General features: G+C 36.0%; 1 protein-coding gene and 2 non-coding genes across 3 annotated transcripts; 2 read left to right on the top strand and 1 right to left on the bottom strand.

Annotated features, from left to right (window-relative positions):
* Positions 1–2,664: 2,664 nt before the first annotated feature.
* Positions 2,665–21,122, bottom strand: cep63 (centrosomal protein 63). The gene is given in 17 exon segments (XM_051112963.1): positions 2,665–3,323; positions 4,617–4,938; positions 7,623–7,813; positions 10,472–10,558; positions 10,709–10,860; positions 10,863–10,905; positions 11,046–11,148; positions 11,241–11,387; positions 11,507–11,652; positions 15,752–15,943; positions 16,256–16,369; positions 16,486–16,608; positions 16,771–16,866; positions 19,663–19,758; positions 20,047–20,224; positions 20,368–20,470; positions 21,009–21,122. Coding segments are annotated over 16 exon segments (2,208 nt in total). The 5' UTR covers positions 20,409–20,470; positions 21,009–21,122; the 3' UTR covers positions 2,665–3,146.
* A 970-nt stretch (positions 21,123–22,092) lies between these two features.
* On the top strand, positions 22,093–22,164 carry trnap-cgg (transfer RNA proline (anticodon CGG)). The gene has a single exon. It is a non-coding gene; the product is annotated as a tRNA-Pro (tRNA).
* Positions 22,165–22,503: 339 nt separating this feature from the next.
* Positions 22,504–22,575, top strand: trnap-ugg (transfer RNA proline (anticodon UGG)). The gene has a single exon. It is a non-coding gene; the product is annotated as a tRNA-Pro (tRNA).
* The last annotated feature ends 1,619 nt before the right edge of the window (positions 22,576–24,194 follow it).

The following is a 24,194-nucleotide window of genomic DNA, read 5'->3' as shown; positions in this document are numbered from 1 at the left end:
ACTATAACAAGCTTGCTGGGCTACAAATGTCAGTTTTAAAGGGATAGTTCATGCAAAGATGAAAGTTCTGCCATTATTTACTCACTCTCATGTCGTTACAAATCCGTGAGAGATTCATTTATCTTCGGAACACAAATTAAGATATTTTTGATGAAATCCGAGAGCTTTCTGACCCTGTTTAGAAAGTAACGCAACAGTCATGTTCAAGGCCAAGAAAGGTACTAAGGATATTGTTAAAATAGTCCATGTGACATCGGTGGTACAACCAACAATTTCTTCTCCTTAATGTCAGTCTTTGACGTGCAAAGAGTAAAAAAAAAGTAAACACAAACAAACAAAAAAACCAACAAGAATTTACTGAAAGTTATAATACTTCACTAATGTGCCTCCTAATGTATAAAAAAATGTGCCTATCATTTTTCATCTGTTATACTTTATTTTAAGCTGTTTTTGTGTAATTACACAAGTATGTACTGAGTAATAATAATTGCTTGCACTACCAGTCAAAGGTTTCTGAACACCAAGAACACTAAAGATGTTTTTTAAAGAATTCTCTTCTGCTCACCAAGCCTGCATTTATTTGATTTAAAATACAGCAAAAGCTGTAATACTGTGAAGTGTTATGACTATTTAAAATAACTGCTTTCTATTTGAGTATATAAATACATAAATAATATATAAAATGTAATTTATTCCTGTGATCAAAGCTACATTTTCAGCATCATTACAGTATACATATCAGTCTTGAGTGTCACATGATCCTTCAGAAATCATTCTAATATGCTAATTTGCGTTTTAAGAAACATTTTTATTATTAGAAATATTTAAAACAGTTGAATACATTTTCAGGATTCTTTGATGAATAGAAAGATCTAAAGATGAGCATTTATCTGAAACATATATAAAAAAAGCTATGTAACATTATACACTATACCATTCACAAGCTTTTTTTATGGGAAAGAAATTATAGAAATTAATACTTTTATTTACCAAGAATGCTTTAAATTGATTTACAATGCTTTTATAATGTATTAAAACGTTACAAAAGATTTCAGATTAATGCCGTTCTTTTGAATTTTCTATTCAAAGAAACCTGAAAAAAATCTACTCAGCTGTTTTCTATAAGAATATTAGAATGATTTCTAAAGGATCATGTTCATCATTAAATGACAATAATGATAAAATATTTTAAAAATTGTACCGTTTTAGCTGTACTTTGGATCACATATATACAGGCTTGGTGAACAGGAGACTTCTTTAAAAACCAAAAATCTTACTGTTCAAAAACTTTTGACTGGTAGTTTAAAAGTAACGTGTATAACAAAACACCATTAAAACAAAGTGTTACCATTTTATCTAACTGTTTGTAAAAAAAATATTAAATGCAAATATACAGAACAAGATGAAAATCCGAATGAATAAAAACATTAGGAATTGAGATTACGCCCTCTATTGGGTTGTAAAGGTAGTAAATTATTTACTTACCCTCATGTGGTTTCAAACCTGTATGAACTGCAGAACGCTGGGGGTCCAAACAACATTGAACTCCAGTGACTTTCACTGTATGAACAGAAAAAAAGACTTTTTTTGAAAATATCTTTTTGCATGTGTGTCTGTGTTCCACAGAAAATATGAAATATTTACAGATTTAGAAGAACTAAATGATGTGTAAATGAGTTTCATGCTTTTAGGTTTGAAGCTAGTCTCACTTAACAGAAGCTTCATGACTGATCTTCCAAAAAGTGCATTTTGCAAAGAAGAATTGCATTCTGAAAGTTTTGACCTTTTAAAGCAACAGTTTTGACTGTTCAGAACAAAATTATCAGGTACATTCTTGGCCGCATTTCAACCATTTAAGCAAGTCAAGTGTTGATTAATCTGTCAGTTTGCCCTTGACTTTGTCCAGGGCCCCAAGATTCATAAGATCCTTGCAAATCAAAAATGCTTTTCCTCTGCAAGCAAAAGAGTAAACGTCCACATTGCCAAATTCCTTAGTGCTGTTTGTTGAGCTTTGCAGGCCTGGTATCCAGGGTTACGGAATTCCGATCGCAAAACCGCTGGACCGGAGCCCGGCAAAACATATTTCCAGCACTTGCTAATCTGAAGAAGGGAAGAAGGAGAGAGAGAGAAAAAAAGAGACACATTCCAAAACAAATTAGATTTAGGATATTCCTATTCCCCCCATTTCTCAAAGCGAGGGAGCACATGTCTCCCACTCAGTATCACTTCATTGGTAATATATGAGTCTGTGCTCAATAACAGCCTTTGGCTATTTCCATGTGCAGGATCCCACATGGATGACATTAACATTCCATGAGCTTTCTCATGTCGAACGTGTCCGTCGCTGTAGTTTGCACTTGTGAGTGTGAGTGTGTGTGTGCTGTAAACCGTCAGGCCTGGCGCAATCTGTGCATTCTTGGGGTGAAACTGACTAAATCATTAAAGCGGGCTGTGATAGGCCAGTAAACATAGGTGGAGACTTGAGAAAAAGCTTGTGTGTTTGACGTCAACTTTACATCTCCGATGTGCAATACTGTTAAAGGATACGACCCCAGAGAACGTATCTGATCCCATCACGTCCAAACAGCCTTTTCCCCGAAGCACGAAGTGACGAGAAAATAAAACCATTCAGACAAACTCATCCACTCCCATAACAAACATAGCTATGAAAACACGCTTTTAATTCAACCTTTAAAACACACACTCTTCACAATCATGTCAGTAGATTTACAAAAAACATGTTTTTTTAATGTTAGGTTATGCTGTACATAAATATTGATTGCATAAGAAAGGAAAATAAGGCACGGCAAAACAGTACGGATGTCTAAAGTGCTCAAAAAGACGATGGCGGTAGATGCAGAAGGCCATGTGAAAGGTCAAAGGTCGAGGTACAGGGAACAGGGAGTGTATATGCGCTCATTCCTTCACTAGTACAATAAACAGAGGTATTCGGCACTTTTGGAACAGAAGTTGTTTGGCACTGCTTTGGTGTCATTTTGGCTGCACTTATGTAATAAGAGTCTTGTCCAATCTCGCAGCATTTATGAATCCCGATTAGCTGCCAAAACATTCTTCTTCTCAAATAGAAATGGCCATACAGATAGGTCATCACCTGTATATATCTCTGCAAGTTCAGATCAAGGCACTCAGTGGCCGTTTCGGGGGCTGCCGTCTTTGCCCAGGTATTTGGAGACTGTGTTGGTGTTTTCCTGCTTCATGCTCTGAATGTGGGCGTCCAGTCTCTGAAGCAGCTCTTGAGACCGCAGCGTTTCCTCTTCCAGAAAGCGTGTAGTCACTGAGGCATTTGGAGATCCAGTGGAGTCCTGGAGGAAGAGGGAGGAAGTGTCCGTTAAGGACATTATGCAACGCTACTGTGTGAATGATTGACGTGCATTCTTATAAAAGCAAAAGTATAACATCATTTTGTATGATATCTCCATTCTTGGTGCCATCTGGTAAGGTATTACACAAGCAGTTTGATGCTGAGGTATAGCAAAAAAATTTTTAGATTTGTGCATATGGGTCAATGGCAGAAAAATCTTCTTTAGACAACCAGTCAAAAGTTCCAAAAGATTCCAAAGATCTGCATTTTTCTGAAATAGAAAGCTTTTGTAACATTATACACTATGCCATTCAAAAGCTTTGAGTTTTTAGGAAAGAAATGATAGAAATTAATACTTTTATTTAGCACGGATGCTTTAAATTAATCAAAAGTGACGGTAAATATTTATAATGTTACAAAAGATTTCTATTTCAGATAGATGCTGTTCTTCTGAACTTTCTATTCATCCAAGAAACCTGAAAAAAATTATACTCAGCTGTTTTCAACATAATAATAATAATAATAATAAATGTTTTTAAAAAGCAAAGAATATTAGAATGATTTCTGAATGATCATGTGACTGGAGTAATGATGCTAAAAATTCAGCTTTGAAATCATAGGAATAAATTACATTTTAAAATATATTAATAAAAATAAAAAGTTAAAATATTTCAAAATTTAAGTGTAAGATTTCTTTAGGTAATTAATTAATTAGCCTTGTAATTAAACCATTAAAGTATATTTTAATTGACATTTTGACATCAACACAGTCATTAGGATCTGTAGTATTTAATTATATAATTAATTAATTAATTAGATTTTGGTTGCACTACAGGCCACTGATTTCAGGGTTGCCAGGTTTTCACAACAAAACCCACCCAATTGCTACTCAAAACTAGCCCAAATGTAGCTAGCCCCTGGTAAAAATGGCATTCCGGGGGGTAAAATAGTAAAATACATGTTTTTTGGCAGGGTTCTCCTTGTAAAATTAGCATTCCAGGGGCTAAATGTTACGTTACTGGGGTTGTTTCAACCCACGAACATGAAAAACAACCCACGGCAACAGTATGAAGGTATCCCAATTCCGCATGAAAACCACGGACCTGACTTTTTAATATGACTTTTTTAATAAGTTTAGGTGTTAAGCCTTTTTTTTTTCATAAGAAATAAAATAAAAAAAAGATTATGCTAAATAACTTTTGTGTGATTTTTCTTCTTTGTGATACTGTTGCATCAGCCTGATATTTTTTTAAATTAATAGATGGAGATATCATGTCATATCTCTATTACTGACCAAAGGCAGAAAGTTGTCTACTGAGCTGGAGGCTTGACCTTCCTCTCCATTAACCGCTGCATTAAGAAGGGCTGCCATCCTGTGTGCTTTACGACTTGAAGATGAAGATGAGGCAGATGATGCAGAAGAATGGGCCGGGGACACAGCCATCCTGCTCTCTTGTGATTGGCCATCAGGGCGTTGAGGGGAAGTTCGCGACAGGTTCTCAAGCTGTTTGAGGAGCGTCTGTATTTGGTCCTCGTAGTGTGAAGCTCTTTCCTGCATCCGAGTCTCCATGGCCTGCAGCTCCTCCTGGTGTCTGCGCTGTACATCCTCATCAGATCTATGACAGCACATAACACAGCCACATAATGCACTTACATATACTACAATACAAAAGTCTGGGTACAGTAAGATTTATTTATTTTTTTTTTTTTGTAGAAATATTTTTGCATTGTGCATATTACATTTTTATGGAAGCCCGTTTCCCCCACTGAAGAAAAATTAAACAAAGGTTATTGTGACTTTTTTTCCTCACAATTCTGACTTTTTTTCTTAGAATTGTGATCTAAACTCACAATTACAAGTTATAAAGTCAGAATTGCGAGATAAAAACTCACAATTGTGAGAAATAAAGTCAAAACTGTGAGATGAGAGTTTATATTATATTATACATACATACATATATACATATACAGTCATGTGAAAAAGTTAGGACACCCTATTGAATTTCATGGTTTTCCGTATCATGACATCATTAAAAAAAAACTAGTCCTTGGCTGGTCTTAAAATTTTGAAAATAAAACCTCAGATGAACAAAAATACATGGGAAATTGCACCGTGTCATTATTTACTGAACAAAAATAAAGCCAAAATGGAAAAGCCATGTGTGACAAAGTTAGGACACCCTTACTATTAACATTGGAATTAAGAGGGTAAATCACAGTCAAGCACTGCTAATCAAATACCTTTGATTAACTGATCATCGGCAAGTCTGAGCGCCTCTATAAAAGCATAAGCTTTGGCAGTTTGCTGGTCTGGAGCCTTCAGGTGTGTGTTAACACAATGCCAAGGATGTAAGACATCAGCAATCATCTTAGAGAAGCAATTGTTGCTGCCATCAATCTCAAAAGAGTAATACGGCCATTTCCAAACAATCTGACCTTTATTCACAAGTGGGAGACATTTAAAACAGACACCTCTCCTTCCAGGAATGGACGTCCCAGAAAATTCACCCCAAGATCAGACCGTGTAAAGCTCAGAGAAATGGCAGACAACCCAAGAACTACACCTCAGACTCTACAGGCCTCAGTTAACATGTTAAATGATAAAGTTCATGACAATACCATTAGAAAAATATGGGACAAAAATGACATGTTTGGAAGGCTTGGCAGAAGAAAGCCTCTTCTATCTAAAAAAAAACATTGCAGCACAGTTTAGGTCTGCAAAGTTGCATCTGAACAAAACACAAGTCTTCTAGAATAATGTCCTTAGAATAGACGAGACCGAAGTGGAGATGTTTGGCCATAATGCACAGTGCCAAGTTTGGTGAAAACCTAAATAGCATAGCAGCACAAACACCTCATACCAAAAGACAAGCATGCTGGAGGAGGGCTGATCATTTTGGGCTTGATTTGTAGCCACAAGTCCTGGGCACCTCACAGTCATTGAGTTGGCCATGAACTCCTCTGTACATCAAAGTATTCTAGAGTCAAATGCGAGGGCATCTGTCTGACATCTAAAGCTGGGCCAAAATTGGGTCATGCAACAGGACAATGATCCCAAGCCCACCAGCAAATCTACAACAGAATGGCTGAAAAGAATCAAGGTGTTGCAATAGCCCAGTCCAAGTCCAGAGCTCATCCTGACTCAAATGCTGTGGTGAGAGCTGTGCATAAACAAATGCCCACAAACCTCAAGTAAACTGGAGCAACGTTGAAAAGAAGAATGGTCCAAATTCCTCCAGAACGATGTGAGAGACTGATAAAGTCACACAGAAAATGAATGCTTCAAGTTACTGCTGCTAAAAGTGGATCTACAGGTAATTGACTCACAGGGTGTCCTAACTTTGTCATACATGGCCTTTCCATCTTGGCTGTATTTTTCTTAAATAAATAATGACACTGTGTGATATGTCATGTGATGATGTTTATCTGAGGATTTATTTTTCAAATTTTAAGACCTGCCAAGGACCAGATAATTTTTTATTACGTCCTGAAATTCAATAGGGTGTCCTAACTTTTTCACATGACTGTGTGTATATATATATATATATATATATATATATATAGAGAGAGAGAGAGAGAGAGAGAGAGAGAGAGTGAGTCAGAATTGCAAGATAAACTCGCAACTGGGAGTTATAAAGTCCAGTTTAGAGAGGACAAAAAGATTGATATGTTCTCAGAATTGCGAGTTTGTCACAATTTTTGACTTAACTCGCAAATGAATGTTATATATTGCGAGATATTAAGTCAGAATTGCAAGTTTATTTCTCAAATTGCGAGTTTATATCTTGCAATTCTGACTACATAACTCACAATTGCGAGGTTATATCAATTCTGAGAAAAAAAAAAGTCAGATTTGTGAGTTTATGTTGCAATCAACACGTTGCATTGACTTCTGAAGGATATAGCTTTGTTTTTTACAGGAATAAATTACATTTTATAACTTATTAAAAAGAAAACTGTAATTTTAAATTGTAAAAATATTTCAGTGGGTTACTGTTTTACTGCATTTGATCAAATAACTTCTTTTTCTTGCATCAAAAACACCAAAAAAAAAAATCTTACTGACCCAAAACTTTTGAATGCCAGTGAACATGCTTTCATGTCACTTGTTGCTATCAACTGAAGCAAGAAAACCTGATTTTTTTTTGTAAGTTCACATGGTCAATGCCACACTTCTGCATAATTGAGGAGTGTTCATGTAAAACTGTATTTTCTGAATTCTAAAACTTTCTGTTTATCGCACATTGTCACTGCATTTGTTAAGACGAGTGAACATTTTTTAAGTTGAAGTACCATGTACCTGCTCTGAGCGTTCTTGTTCTGATTTTGTATTAATGCTCTCTCGTACTTGTCCTGCCATGTCTGGCTGTTGACCTCCATGCGAGCTCGTAGCTCGGTAATTTCCAGCCTCAGCTGCCTGTTTTCCTCCTCCAAACTGTTCAGAGATGACACGTAGCTGTCTCTAAGACTCGCCAGCTCCCCGTCACCCCTCTGACAGACAAACAAAGAGAAAATATGATGAGCAATGACGAAAACATGCAAAACTGAAATAAGAAATACAAATGAAAACAAATAATCTTTTTGTTTGTAAAAAATAACAAAAACCATGTTTACTGTAAGTCTCTGAGGTAAGGCATTGTTAAAGGTCAAAATTACGCAATCATCCAACTGTTTTAAATTACAAACCACAAGACACTGTATACAAACACTGTCCATGCAAAGTTATAAAGCAACTATTCACACATGAACTCAACTGCTTAGAATAGCCGATAATTGTTATAAATAATTGTTCCAATATTTGTTCAAATGATGTTAAAGCGACAGCTCACTCAAAAAAGAAAATTCTGTCATTAATTACTCACCCTCATCTCGTTCCAAACCCATCCTTCGTTCATCTTTGGAACACAAATAAAGACATTTCTGATGAATTGTGTTGCTGTTTATGCAGGGTCAAAAAGCTCTTGGATTTCATCAAAAATATCTTAATTTGTGTTCTGAAGATGAACAGAGGTCTTATGGGTTTGGAACATCATGAGGGTGAGTAATTAATGACAAAATTTTCATTTTTGGGTGGACTATCCCTTTAACGCAGATGCTGATAATAGAGCTCACTATAGCTCAGAACATTATTTTTAATGTACACATTATAGGGCTGTGTATTGCCAAGAATCTGGCGTTACGATACATATCATGATACAGGGGTTGCGATACGATATGTTGCGATACACTGCGATACTGTAAACAAGGCGATATATTGGGATATTTTTTTATTTTAAGAATAGGATATACTTTAAGGAAAGCTGTACACACCCCCATATGTAAACTTTAGCAAAAAGTTCAGTTCAAAAAGTTCAAAAGATCAGTCCCTGTAACATTCTTATTAAATTACTTTTTGTGCAGTACGAGTAAAGGAGGAAAATAAAATGCCTGCAGGATTCTTTAGTTATTAAATGTATAAAATGTAAGCTTTTATAAACAGAGAGCATATATTTTTAGATCCTGCTTTAAAGGTTCACAGTGTAAGTTTACAATTGTAACATACAAAGGCACTGGCATGTTTTAAGATCAATCAGTGCAAGTTTCTTTCAGTTGAAACTGTTTAGACTCATATTTTAGTCTGGGATAAGGCTTAAGCCTGGTCTTTGAAACCGGTGGGCAATGATATAACATTTTGATCTGAACTTAAGAATTACATCTGCTTAATATCAATGAGAAATAAAGTGCTTGCAGGAATCCTAAATAAAACAAAATAATTGTAAAACAAAAAAATAAACACATGTATTGAATATTCCTAGAACCTTTTTGTTCTGAGAACTTCACGAGTTTTGGATTTCACAAGATTTCAGTTTGTATTTATGTTCTGTGAATGAATGAATCGGCAACTGCACAAAACACCCCCACCACGAGAGAAAACAGCGAAAGTGAGAGAAAGCTACCACACGGCCCGCCGCGAAGACCCTTTCACACGGGACGCGGCAAGCATCGAAACCGCCGCCGCAGCCCTGCAGAGTTTATATGCAACCCTAATTAAACACACCTGATCCAACTAATCAAGTCCTTTAGGCAAACTGCATAGTATGTGTGTTGGAGCAAGGTTGGAACAAAACTCTGCGGGGCTGTGGCCCTCCAGGAACTGAGTTTGACACCCCTGCTATAAACCTACCCCACACCTGACCCTAACCTTAACCAGTGAAATTGACTGCACGGTGGGATTGGCGCTGAATAGTATGGCAGATAAACAGTTAAGAAGATTATGCGATATGAAATCATCGGGCCTTTTTGTAATTCCCCAACTGGATCTCACCGGAACATTGAACCTTTTTAGTTACATCCAACGTCACTTCCCACTCCTACCCTGCAAACTTTAAGAACCGGGACGCCCCCGTTGCTTAAAACGAAGCGATAGAGTAAAACCTTCCCCCTGTGCTTCACTGGGATGGCTCACGGGAGAGCTCGTGAGTGATTCCCGTTTATATCATTAACCACTGGCCACGAGCTTTGGGGCTCTGCTCTCACTGAGCATATTTTGCACAGCATAGTTTATTTTATTTGAGATCAGCTACAAACTGTTTATTTTATAAAGTTTAGTTTTGAAATGTAAGTCAATAACAATAGGCTGTTAACAATATTTAACAAAGCCAGAGCCAATGGGGAAAGTCTTTGCGTGACGATACCCCGCCCCATTTTGGAGGTTCTGCCCACTTTTAGAGTTCCCGCACCATTTTGGAGATCTCCAGTCTGCAGTTTTATATACTTGGCCTGCGCCGCGGTCCCGGGGCAGACGTTACCACAAAAGCCGAAATGACGCCACGCTTCAACTTTGTACACCAGGACAGGAGCAGGAACATCCTCCATTACTAGCAGTGAACTATATTAACGATAACATTAGTGGCGTGCCTTTATGCTAATATTTCCTGTCACTGTTTAAGTTCAGATATGACTGGCATCTAGCGGATATAAACTCAAAACAAAACATCTGCCATGAATCTTGTATGTTTTTTTTTTTTTTTGTTATAAATATCGAAAAATATCGATATTCCGTTGAGAAATACAGTATCGGCAAACAAGATACTCACGTGTATAGATATTTTCTTACACCCCTAACACATTAAAAATAAAATGAAGGTTTATTGAGCAAAGGATGGACACCTTAGGTGATCTTGACTCAACTCTCTCAAGAAGATCATTCAGATGCTGATTCTCAAGCTTTAGAGTTTCAAGCTGGACCTTTGTCACCTACAAAAACCAAAATAATAGCACAATCAGTTTATTCATTAGACAACAAACCAGTACTTCTCAACAGGAAGTAAGAGCTTTCTTCTGATTGGATGATTAATAGCAGGTTTTTGGTGTTTATGGACAGGTTGTGAGTGTGTTTTGGTGAACCTTAAGTTCTGATGCCCGCCGTTCTGCTCGCTCTACTTCTGCCCGTAGCTGTCGCTCAATACTGGAGGCGGAGCCAGTGAGTGTGGCAATGGTGATGTCACGCTGATGAAGTTCGCTGGTTAACTGAGACACCTCCTTTCTCATTCCCCCAACTCGCCACAACGAGTCTGTTCGGCCCTCTCAAGCTCTGCACGCAACTATAGACACAGTTAAATTTAACTCAATATGGTCATCAGTAATTTGTACATATTAATTCTCTCATTAAAAGCTGCTCAACTGTATACTGACAATACATCAAACCTCAAACTGTAAAAAACGTATTGTTTATTGTGCATACACATTTGATTTCAGCTGTACAGCGAGCGTGTTCTTCCTCCATCTGTTTCCACTCATTTTCTCGTCTGCTCATCTCTGCTTTATGCTTTCTCATGCTCTCCAACCTAACAAAAACAGAATAGAGTTCAAGGTTTCTTTTGTTAGATGCTGCTGCTGCTGTATATTGTCATGAAGAGACATTTCAAAAACATCTCACTTCTCTCGAAGTCTGATGACCTCAGCTTTCAGGTGATTCTCACAAGTCTGGGAACTGTTCAACTTGGTTGTGACTTTCTCCAGGTCTTGTCTAAGCGAGGCCAAGTTTGGAGACAAACCGTGTGATGCTAAACATTCCTCTAGAGACCTATACAAAGAGATAAATAATTTGTAAAGCATGATGGTTTGCAAGTTACTTTATGGAATTCTACAATAATATTTCTGTGTATGTTAGCACACAATATTGAAAGGCTGATGATAATATACCTAATGACTTGCTCTTTTGCTTGCAGAGTTTGGTTAAGTCGGGTCACTTCCCGTCGTAACTGCTGCTGTTGGATTCCTGTGCTACGTACAAACTGATCCTGAGCGTCAAGTGTGGCTTTCAGCTCCTCTCGTTCTTCACTCAAAACCTGCATTAAACAGCATTACCATTATTCAGTAAATCACATATTTGATATAAAATAGCATTTAGTGCTTTGCTTAGCTATTAATGTGCTTCAATGCCGCTTCTAATGTTGCCGTCAAGTCATGTTGGAATAATCATATTATTGAGATGTCCTTCACAAGCTTTCAAAATATAAAATGAAAAGCAAAATCACCAAAAAAGCGTTCCATACAACTTGTGCACTATATTTACTTTTATTTAAGTCATATGTTGTGTGAGAAACAACCCAAAATTTAAGATTACCCAGTAATAACCTTTCCCTTCAATGTGGACCGGATCACTGAATAAGTGAGTTGAACTCAAGAACTCCATCAGCCTGATTCATCAGTAGTTATTAAACTTTTCAAGCTTCAATTTAAAAAAAAAAAAAAAACATGGATAAGTAATCCATATGGATTGAGCAGTTTAATCCAAGCCTTCTGAAGAAACACCATTGCTTTAATAGATGAACGGATTTAATTTAGGTGTTTATTCGCATAATAAACACTGAACAGCACACATGCACAAAGCACATCAAATATGATAAACCTCACTGGCTCTCGTGTGTCAAGGTAGCATGTGTTAAGGAGAAGTTCACTTCCAGAACAGCAGTTTACAAATGGTTTACTCACCTCCTTGTCATCCAAGATGTTCTTTATGTCTTTCTGTCTTCAGTCGTGAAGAAATTATGTTTTTTGAGGAAAGCATTTCAGGATTTTTCTCCATATAATGGACTTCATTGGTGCCCCGATTTCGAACTTCCAAAATGTAGTTTAAACTCAGCTTCATAGGGCTCTAAATGATCCCTGCCGAGGAAGAAGGGTCTTATCTAGCGAAATGATTAGTCTTTTTTTTTTTTTTTTTCAGAAAATAAACATTTGTATACTTTTTAAGCACAAAAGCTCTTGCAGCACAGGCTCTGGGATGCGCGTCCACGACGCTACGTGCTATTGAATCATGTCGAAACGCAGGTGGAACTACAGAGCCAGTGTTTACAAAGCGAACGCGCAAAGACTAAGGAAGTGCAAGTAAGTCAAGCTCTGTTTACAAACAAAAAGGTACAACGATGTCGGACGATTCTGAAGTTGTAGGAGAAAATACGAGTTTTTCACTATACTCTACCTTTTTGAGCCAGAGTACACAGACGATGAACTTAGACGTTATTCGTAGCGCCGTGGACGCACATCCCAGAGCCTGTGCTACACAAGCTTTTGTGCTTAAAAAGTATACGGCTGGGATCATTTAGAGCCCTTTGAAGCTGCATTTAAACAGCATTTTGGAAGTTCAAAATAAAAACTAAAGTCCATTATATGGAGAAAAATGCTTTCCTCAAAAAACATAATTTCTTTACGGCTGAAGACAGACAGACATGAACATCTTGGATGACAAGGTGGTGAGTAAATTGTTCGTAAATTGTTTTTATGGAAGCGGACTTTAAGTTCCTTTAAGTGTCTGTTGACCATATCTGATGTGCTGTATGTATGATCAATGTTTATATGTGAATAAAAGCCTAAATTAAATATGTTTATCACTTAAAGTGAACATGTCTCTTCAGAAGAACTGAATTAAACTGCTTGATGCATATGGATCACTTCTACAATGTCTTTGTGAACTTTATAAAACTTTAAACATTTGGTTTCCTGGACTCTCAATGGATGGACAAAAATAATGAGAGTATGTTAAAAGTATTTCCATTTGTGCTCTAAAAATAAACAAAAGACTTGAATAAACAAAAGATAAATAAACAATGACAGAATTTTCATATTTGGGTTTAGTAACCCTTTAAGCTCTCAACAGGGTTTCTGCAGGATTTTTTTGCTCAAATTTAAAACTTTTTAAGACCTTTTTAGGACCTGCACAAATAAAATTAATACCATATCAGTGGGGTAGGGCAATGCCTATGTGAAATGACTGTAAAAAGCATAATAAATCAGTTGAGATAGAAGTTTTCACAAAAAGCAGAAAGTTTTATAAAATGCAAAGTATGAATTATTATTTAATTAAATTAAACATTTGTTTATTAATGATTATATTAAATAACATAAATTAGGGGTACTGACAAAAAATATCTCTCATTATTTTCTAGAATTTTATTTATAATAATTACACAATGTTTTGCTGAGTGTGCTTTTGTGTTGGTATATCTCAAGCACTACTGTGGACAACTGACTCCTAAATGTTTTGATAGTCTTTATATTCTGTGTGCTCAGTTCACAGCAGTGATAAAATCTTTTCCAATAAGTTTAAATTGATTTTTACCTTTTATGGATATTTTTACCTTTATAAAACTATTTTTTCTAAAAGTGTGCATCATCTTTTGAGTCAAATTCTTACATTTAGGCTATTAAAGAGCATGAAAGCATTATCAGTGCAGAGGAAAAAGAAGCTGCATCTGAAGTGGCATTTAGATGTGTTTACACACTGTTTAGTGCAGCTCAGAGGGACATGGGAATGCTTTAACCTGCAGTTAGAGATACATAAACAATGTCTTAATAACGTGGAATAAGATACTTTAAAATGTGAAATTTAAACCACCAGTAGGTGGCAGCAAGTCACTGTTTATAAGTAAGTCATAAGGCTTGAACAGAATCATTTAAACTGTTGATTCATTCAGGAACGAAACACCGACGTGTTGCTCAGAGATGGAGGAAAGTGCTGTGGCTGTGTTTGGAATGAATTTTGTTGGGGAAATAGAGCAAAGACAGGAAATATGGTGACTAAAATGTAAGTCTCTTAATATTAACTGATCAATATCACATCATGCTGACTTTTGGAGAAAAAACATCACCCGTGTAATATTGATGAACTATATGAAATGATATAAATATATACATTTTCTTGAATTATGTGATCATTCTAAATGCATTTTAATAGACTGAATCATGCTGTGAAAGAATGCACTCTAAATTAGTGCTGTCAAACGATTAATCGCGATTAATCGCATCCAAAATATACATTTTTGCTTTCATAATATATGTATGTGTAATGTATATATTTATTATGCATATATAAATACACACACATACAGTATATATATTTTGAAAATATTTACGTATATACATTTATATATTTACCTTCTTATATTTTATATTATATATAAATATATTTAATATATATAAAAATAACATTTTTCTTAAATATATATAGGCACATGGGTGTGTATTTATATATACATATTAAATATACACAGTATACACACATACGTAAACAAAAACTTATTTTGGATGCGATTAATTGCAATTAATCATTTGACATTTGACCACTTTTTTAACCTAACTTACTAGACTTCATCACGTAATGTTTGTGTGTAGGTGTTTTGTTTGCTTTTCGCGATATACTTGATAATGTCAAAACGCACATTATTAAAACAACAATTACAATATTATTGCAGACTATATAAATCACACCGTCCTAAGTTAAATTGTTTATAAGGCATTGCCTTCTTATCGATCCACCAGTTCACATTTAAAGCTCTGCATGTTTGCAGCGTAAAAACATGGGCCGATTTTCGCACTGGTCCGAACTCTAAACAAAAACAACAGGCTTATTGAAAATTTGCATTCATTCTCTGCCAGCAGGTGGCACTTTTGACAGAAATATAATGGTTTCTCTGGTAATAGCAAAACACAAAGCAGCGCAGCACCTGGCTTTGAAAGGTGCAGCGTCACATTCAGCCATATCGCATTTCTGGTCCTCTTGAAATCACTAAGCGATTTTTGCCAACCAATGTTGATATTTGAAAGCACCGAAACAAACACGCCAATAGCCCATAAGGACCTCGCCCCTATTTTGATATAACGATGATCACGGAAACAAGCAACACTGTGGTCAAAAGCATTTTTTAAAAATTTCTTAGTGCACTTTTAAGACTTTCTTGTACAATTTAAAGACTTTTTATGGCCTTAAATTTGATATAACTAAATTTAACACTTAAAGACTTTTTAAGGACCCACGGAAACCCTGTCTCAAGTAGGAGGATATGATGACAGCATATACGTCCTCTTCCTTTTGTTTCAAATGCCACACAACACTCTACGCACTAAAGTCCATCACTACCTCTGCTATTCTTGTGGATCTGCATCTACCTGTCCCCGTATGTGAGCTGCAGCGGGGCAGCTGACCTGCTGTTCTTTAATGGAGTCTCCCAGCTCATCCTGAAGCAGCCGAAGTCTCTCCAGTTCCAGTTCTTGCGTGTGTAGGCTGTCCTGAGCCCTCTGCAGCTGAGAGCGCAGCCGCTGCAGTTCCCCATGCTCCTGTGTCCGACCTACACTATGAGACTGAGACACAAAAAAAATTTCACATATATAACACAATTCAAGTTTACTAATCCTTGAAAGAAAGGTGGTGAGCTCATAACTCAAAACTAAAACTTGTACCAGCACTTTTATCCACAGCAACGCCATATTAAAATGTCATGCGTGATTCAGTTCTCAAGCCAGGAATAAAACACTGTTAACCATATAAAGCCTACATTTTCTAAGGCTTACAAATAATCAACATGACGTAAACTTTGCTGGGGAACCTGTTGTAATCTACTAGTTAGTTTATACTTAATATATATACTGTATATTTATATACATGAGGGTCACCTGGATGAGAGCAAACTGCTCAGCAAGGTTCTTCCTTTGTTCCTCCAGTGAAGTCACTTGTCTCTGATACTGAAGTCTTTGCTGTTCCCAATCTGCTGAACGCTGACGAAACTCCTGCATTCACAAAAACAAATGTTCAATCTACTTTATTAAATTATTGAGCTAAAATTGTTAAACAATACTATGTAAACAAAAATGAAATCCACTTTATTTTTAGCCAGTCTCTGTACCTCCAGCTTGCTTTTGAGGCGGGACAGTTCAGTCCTGTCCTCTTCCCTGCTCAGAGCTCCTTCTCGTGCCTCTTTCAGTTGCTTACGCTGTAGCTTTTCATAGCTGTGTTTTAATTTAGACAACTGTTGAAAGGAGTTCGATGTTAATTTTTTGATAAAAAATAAATAAATGTTGCAGTGACAAGATTGTGACGAAGAACAAAATCACATCAGTGTGTTTAAGATAAATACTTAGTGCAACGATAATATGTACAGCACTTCTGCTGAAATAAAAGCTGATCGTACTTCATCTTTTACATGTTGTAGCTGTTCTTCATACTTCACAACCAGCTCTTGTTTTCCAGCTTGCATCTCATCTAGCTGCTTTCCCAGGACCCGGATCTGGAGAACATAAGATCGTTGCTTACAAGCGGCAGGGTGACCTGCAGCTCAAATGTGACACCTAGTGGAACGTGAGCTCTTTACAACATGGATGGACAATGTCTTTATTATATAGTGCATAATGCAGTCAACACACATGTACAGTTGCAATCACATTTACTCAACCCCCTTGACCAGCAAGACATTTTACGGCAGAGAGCAACATTTTGTAAAACCAATTCAACAAAGGCATTAGTACACTATTAGAGAAAGTTTATTAATACACATTTGAGTAATTCTGAGATTGTAAGCTGATGCATAATGAAAAAAAAGAAAATCAAATTGGCTTTAAACGTTCATGTTCAAAAATATTCAACCCCCAAACGTAAAATTTTGTGTAGAATCTTTTATTCTTTAAAACCACCAATTTGGTTTTCATATTGCCACTGCTTTCCTCAAATTTGACCAAATATTTTCAATGAGAATTAAATCTGGAGACTAACCAGGCCACTCACGATCATTCTATGACTGATCCCTGAACCAAGCTTAAGTAGATTTTGATGTACACTGTGGGATGATTGTCCTGCAGGAAAGTCCATTGATCATTAGCTTCAGTCATTGCATCACAATTCCTGTCAAAATGACCTGATACTTCAAAGAATCCATGATGTCCTTCATACAGTCATATTTTCCACTTGCGGCTACAGCAGCCCCATAACAGGACTAGCCCACCTAATGATGGAGATGGTGTTTTTCTGCTTATAAGCTTTGCCTTTTTTGCACCAGACTGATAAATAGGCCCAAAAAGTTCCAGTTTGGTCACATCACTCTATAAAACATTCTTCCAGAACTCCACAGGTCTATCCAAACTTATTTTAGTATGTTCAAGTCGGCTTTTTATTCATCATGGTCCAGAGTGGTATTCGGCAAGATGCCTCAACATGAAGGCCATACTTGTCTTGTGCTCATCTTATACTCTGATGTTGTTCCTTCTTTTATTGGGTCATCTTGCAAGTCTTTGGCTGTACATTGCAGTTGCTCTGATCAAACATTTTGTGATGCACCCTCAAAGGTTTTCTGGTACGACACACTTTAAACTAAGGAATAAGGCTGCTAGCTGTCTCTTGGAACGTTTAATGTCTTGGAAATCTTCATGTAGCCTTAGACTTTCTAATATAATAACACTCTTTCTTCTCTATAGCTTTTGTGAGAGCTCTGTTGACTTTACCATATTTGCTACTGAACCTTAGCACATGCATTGGCTAAATGTATGTATGTTTAACACTTCAAGCTAAGCTTCAAGTTTTTTTTAATAGAGTTTATAGAGGCTTAATTGCATTTTAAGACAATTTTGTTCACTACCATAAAAATAAGTGACTTAAAACAGCAATGTTGAATAGGGGTTGAAAAATTGTGACATAGCTGTATTATGAAAAAATCCTATAACTCAAAAACATCAAAAACATTATATCACTTTTGATATGCCAGTAAACTGTCATAGATGCAAGTCCTGGATCTTCAGAAAAGCTTGTATTTTTCTACTTGTATTTAAGTACTGCAGTCTCTGGGTGGTTGAAAAATTTTAATTGCAACTGTATATGGGGACCCAGAAGTCTGAGACCTCTAGTCAAAATCATTTTATTTTTGTTTTAAATAAAATATTTTTAATTACAAAATATATTACCAGCATAACAAAAATAAATGTTTATTTATGAAAAGTTTAAGTTAACATGAAATTAATGTAGTATTTGGTATGTTTCATTTTTAATGAGGGGGGAACTTTTTTTTTCTTTTGTATTAATTTTATGTCATATAATGTTTCTTTATTTTCCCGTGGAATAATTAAATTAATAATATTATTAATTAATTGAAGCACCATAATATAATATAATATAATACACAGTCAGTGTATTATATAATACAATAACAGTCACAAATTTATTATTGAGCTAAAAATAGTTTTTTGTATTAATTATATATCATAATGTTTCTTTATTTTAGGTTTTTCAAGTATATAATATAATATAATATAACATAATATAAAAGTCACAAATTTACTTATTTTATTAATGAGCTAAAAATAGTTTTTAGGCTTTTCAAGTTTTTTTTTTTTTTTTTAAATTAGATATTAAAGCATACATTTTCAACATGGTTTTTTAACAGTCTTTTGGAACCCATGGATTAATAAAATTAATAACATTATTAATTAATTAAAGTACAACAGTACAATAATATAATATAATATAATGTTGATTTAAGGCAACATTAGATGCAAAAATTTGTGCTTTTCCCTATATTACCCAAAATATTACATGATGATCATCATCATAATGACGAAACATGATTGTAATATCTCTTTATTTTAGAACTCTTTATTATTGTAAAACAATATATTAAACTCTTGGACTTTTGGAACCCATTAAATAATTAAATTACAATAATACTACTTATTATAATAATATGACATGATATAATAAGACAAAATCTAATATAATGTTCATTTAAGGCAACTTTAAATGCAGGTAGATATCTGCATTGTAATCCAGTGCAGTTAACTATACTGATACATGTTACATCTAGTTGGTTAGAATAAAATAAAGAAAACAATACCTTTAAAAATGACCATTATAACCATTATAATCTTAATGATATGTGATCAGAAACTCATTCAAGTCCAATCAACACAACAAACAATGCAGCTTTACCAACAACACCTAATGGGTCACATAGTTAATGCTCAAAACATTGCTCAAACTGAAGCATTCAGTCTAGTTTAGTCTAGCCATGCAGGAAGACCCACACCTTCATGCAGTTCACCTGCTGTAACCCCTTTTCCACTACCAACTTCAACATTTGGAACCCACCATCCTGGAGATCCAGCAGGGACATCATCATCTCCCTCACCCTAAGCGTCTGCCAGGGGTGAAGGCAGAGCATTTCACGCATGTGATTTTGCTTAACCATTTACAAAGAGATCTTACCATGGAAAGTGTAACACAAAACCATCACAATAATTTTAGTCCTTCAGAAGATCCTGCGGCCTCATATTACAGTTAACTATTGAACATGTTCTCAGGAATGCAGTATGGAACATGCTTTGTCTCGGATCAGCCAATGGACAGTTGCCTTATAACTTTCAATACTATCATACTCCAAATTAAAGTATGAACATGTCAAGGTGAACAAGAGTTGACACAATACCTCTGAGCTCCTCTTGTCGAGCAGAGCTCTGGCTGACTGGAGTTCATCCTGCGTGTTCTGCAGACGCAGCTCCATGGCTTGAACCTCTGCCTCCCATTCACGCCGCTTGTGCCCCACCATGATGTCAATCTGCCGCATCAGCTCCTGTAATTCCGGCTCACAGGATGACAGGACAGAGCTGAGGAGATGAACGGCAGAAGGGAAAGTGTAAACCAAAGTACTGCAAACAGCTGATGCTGTATACCTACATGCATACAGATGTACAATCCAAGTCACTTTTTTAATATGTGGGTTGAGCAGAATTTGAATTCTCCCATGTACCTGACATCATGATCACGGAGCGTGCTCAGAAATTCCTCCATTATTTCTCAGTGATCTTCCTTGTACATTCTTATTACAGAAGATGACAACCCGAACCACATGCCTGAGAAACAGAAAGAAAATTCATGAGCAGAGATGATGAGTGTAAGCACTGTGTCTTCACTAGAGTTAGTTACCAAGGGCAACGGTACTACAAATACCATTGGCGTGCTCTGATAGAATTGAGTTGATATATCAAACTGATCTCTGACATATTGAGATTTCAGGCTTTCGAGAATCAGGTATAACAGTATTTCATTGGTAAAAATATATGTTAACATAGAAACAGAATGAGCCGGTGGTGTTCCAATAATAACGAGGTATTACGTGTTGATCTATTATTAGAAGCTGAATATAATGTGATATAATAACGCTGATACGTGACTTTTTCAATATTTTGTACAGCAGGTTTTATTGTCTTATTGGTCGCGTTATGTTACTAATAAATCACTACTTGCCTAACATTAGCCTGTTAGCGTGGGCTTATAGTTCGCACACTGTTTTGATTTGCTTACTTTACACGTGAATGTACTCTACAATCTTTAAACTCGAGATAAAATTAGTGTTAAAGTTTATTTTCTGAAAATACAAATCTCACTTACAATTTCTGGGACACTTGACATCATGTTTGTCAGCTGGGGTTGTAGGGGTGACAGAAACTCAACAGTTGAAAGCGCACAACAGCCAAGAACATCACAACACGAGAGAACAGCCACTCTGTCCGCCCTGCACTTCCGCGTAGTGTCACGTGGTGCACAGTACGGCTTCTCATTGGACACGTTTGTAGTATTCAACATACCAGTATTTGCTTGTGATTTTGGAATAGTGTGGTTCATTTAAATGATCTATAGCTTTGAAACTCATCGAATATAACAGACTGTATTTAGTTGGCACAGAGAAAACGATTTTTATCAGTTTTATGCATTTTTCACGCACTTCCACGAGGGACTTGCTTGCAACGAACCCACTTTACTAAACCTAATACGCCACAGAAGTATAATGTGGTGTATATTTATTTGGTTTTAAAGATTAACTTACACAAAAGGTGTACATAGCTCATCTTTCTGCTTAGAGTGACGGATACAACAAGAATAGCAGCTGTACAAACACTCTGCATTCACGCAAAGGACAGTGGGTAATTTATTCGACCATGAGGTGTTGACATCTTACGATAGATCAACAGAGTCGGCTTTAGTAGAGAATGCGAGAGCTTCAAAACATTAGTTCACCAAACGAATATTGCACACGGATACCGAGGTGATTAGGTTACAGTAAATAGATAATACACTTCACCCTTAATAATACATGAGTGTTTACAAAAACACGTGTTTTTGGTAAGTAGCTAGCTAACTAGTTATGGATACAAAGTATGCAGATTATACTGTATATATTTTATATTACGTTATGTATACAACTGGCATTATGTAGCTGTAATTAAAAAGTTTTTTGTGTGTTTGTCGTGTACATACAATCTGAACTGAATTCAGTGTGGAAGGTGCTCAATGCTCTTGCAACACTGAATGAGAATCATAAGAGGCGTTAATTATTGTTTTGATGTTGCAGAGTAGACCAAATTTCATATGCATAGTTATAACGTAAGTATAGCAGTAAACTTCGCAGTAGAAGAGTAAGTGCCGGTGATTATTTAGGTTCGTATAGTCTCAGGTTAGAGTATACATTGCACGTGGCTCGTTGGTCTAGGGGTATGATTCTCGCTTCGGGTGCGAGAGGTCCCGGGTTCAAATCCCGGACGAGCCCATTGTTTTCTTGTTCATGTATTTTTATATCGTCTGTTTACTCCTAGTAACACAGTATCATATATACCCTAGTGGGTTTAACTGTGAAAACGACCTAAGTCTTTATGCGAAATATTAAGCACGTATGTACGTAATGTTAGTAACAACGCCACTGACCGACGCATGTAACGTTAGATTCCTGTGCCGAGTGCTAACAATATTTTCATGCAATGTCAACGAATAACTTCCTTGATAAGACTAACTTGGATACAATGGTATAATTTAAATACATATTTAGCGAAAAGTCATTTGACAATATTCACTAAGATTAACTAATAATGACTGCGTATTTTGTTTAAGCGGCTCGTTGGTCTAGGGGTATGATTCTCGCTTTGGGTGCGAGAGGTCCCGGGTTCAAATCCCGGACGAGCCCATGATTTTTCGAAATTTGTGTCAGAAAAATGTGTTAATGGCTCTTCTTTATCATATTGGAAAGTATATACTCCAGCATATTAGCAAAATCTATAAGACTGTTTGGTGAAGTCATATTGGATGTAAACATGGTATCACAAAATCAAAGATTAAAGAGATAGTTCACCCAAAAATTAAACATTAATTACAGTCATTAATTAATAAATTAACAGTCATTAATTACTCACCCTCATGGTCTTTACCTGTAAGATCTTCACTCATCTTTGGAACACAAATTAATATATTTTCGTTAAAATCCAAAAGCTTTCTGACCCTGCATAGACAGCAACATAACTGAAATGTAGTAAGGGTGAACACTTTTCTACTTAAGTTAAAGTAAAGACGTATGGGCTCAGACATGTACTTAAGTAAAAAGTACCCATTACTACTACCTCTTTTAATGTCATTCTGGTAACTGGACCTCACATCATACTGATCCATTAAAACAAAAGTAAACTTGCATTTAAAATTTGTTAGCTAATGAATGTATCATGGCTAAACAACCACCATGTAGAACAGGGCCGGACTAGGACAAAATTTCAAGCTGGGAAATTTCACACTCATCCAGGCCATCCCATAAACCCACAATAAATTCTAAAACCATGGACAACTGTATCACATTTAAATAAATGTTTAAAACCTTAGGCTGGGGCTGTGCAAAATAAGAAAAAGGCTCTCTCTTGAACTTTCATTTTCCTTTTCAGTCTCTTCATTTTCCATGATGTCTCTCTGCATCTCACTTCGTGTGTGTTTGCTTTTTCACTAATTTTCTTGTACCTGTCACTTTTCCCATCAGCCATTTACTGTTATGAGCAGAACTGTCTCCACCTTGCTGCAAAACAACCACCTTTTTATATTCTATTTGCAGTAACAGTTCAATGTAAAGTATCACATTATGACCAGGTGTTGATGTTTTTTTTATCTTAAAATGGCTTAAATACTATAGATTTAACAAAACTATATTTTCTAAATTGCCTAAATGTCACAATTAGTACAATAATGATTACATCATGACAAGATCTTCACAGAAAAATCCAATTACTGAACATACTGAAACTGACCTGCACTTGAAGTCCTGAACGGGTCAGTAGTTTTGCCTCTATGATCCACCCGGGCACTTCCACTCCATTTTCGAGTTACTTGCAATGATTACTCTCCGTGTTTGGCGGAGACATGGAGCGTGCACGAGCCATATTTATTAGAGATTTGTTATCGAATGGTGATCCACCAAATGCTGATTAAACTAAAGTAACGAGCCTAGTTTAAAAATGTAAGAAGTAGAAAGTACAGATATTTGTGTAAAAATGTAAGGAGTAAAAGTAACAAAATAGTCAGAAAAATCAATAGTGAAGTAAAGTACTGATACCAGAAAAATCTACTTAAGTACAGTAACGAAGTATTTGTACTTAGTGACTTCCCATCTCTGTAGGAGAAAAAATGTTGGATAAATTTTTGTTGTTGTCTTTGCACACAAAAAGTACTCTCGTAGCCCTTTTTTCCTGAGTGTGCGTATGCACTTTTTTTTTTTTTTTATTAAACACTTGCTTACACTGTAAACCCCGATAAGTTAACAGAACTCAA

The sequence above is a fragment of the Labeo rohita genome, chromosome 6 (genome assembly GCF_022985175.1).
Source record: "Labeo rohita strain BAU-BD-2019 chromosome 6, IGBB_LRoh.1.0, whole genome shotgun sequence".
NCBI classification, from domain to species: domain Eukaryota; kingdom Metazoa; phylum Chordata; class Actinopteri; order Cypriniformes; family Cyprinidae; genus Labeo; species Labeo rohita.
Note: the sequence above shows the minus strand (reverse complement) of the source record. Positions and strands in the feature narration are given on the sequence as shown.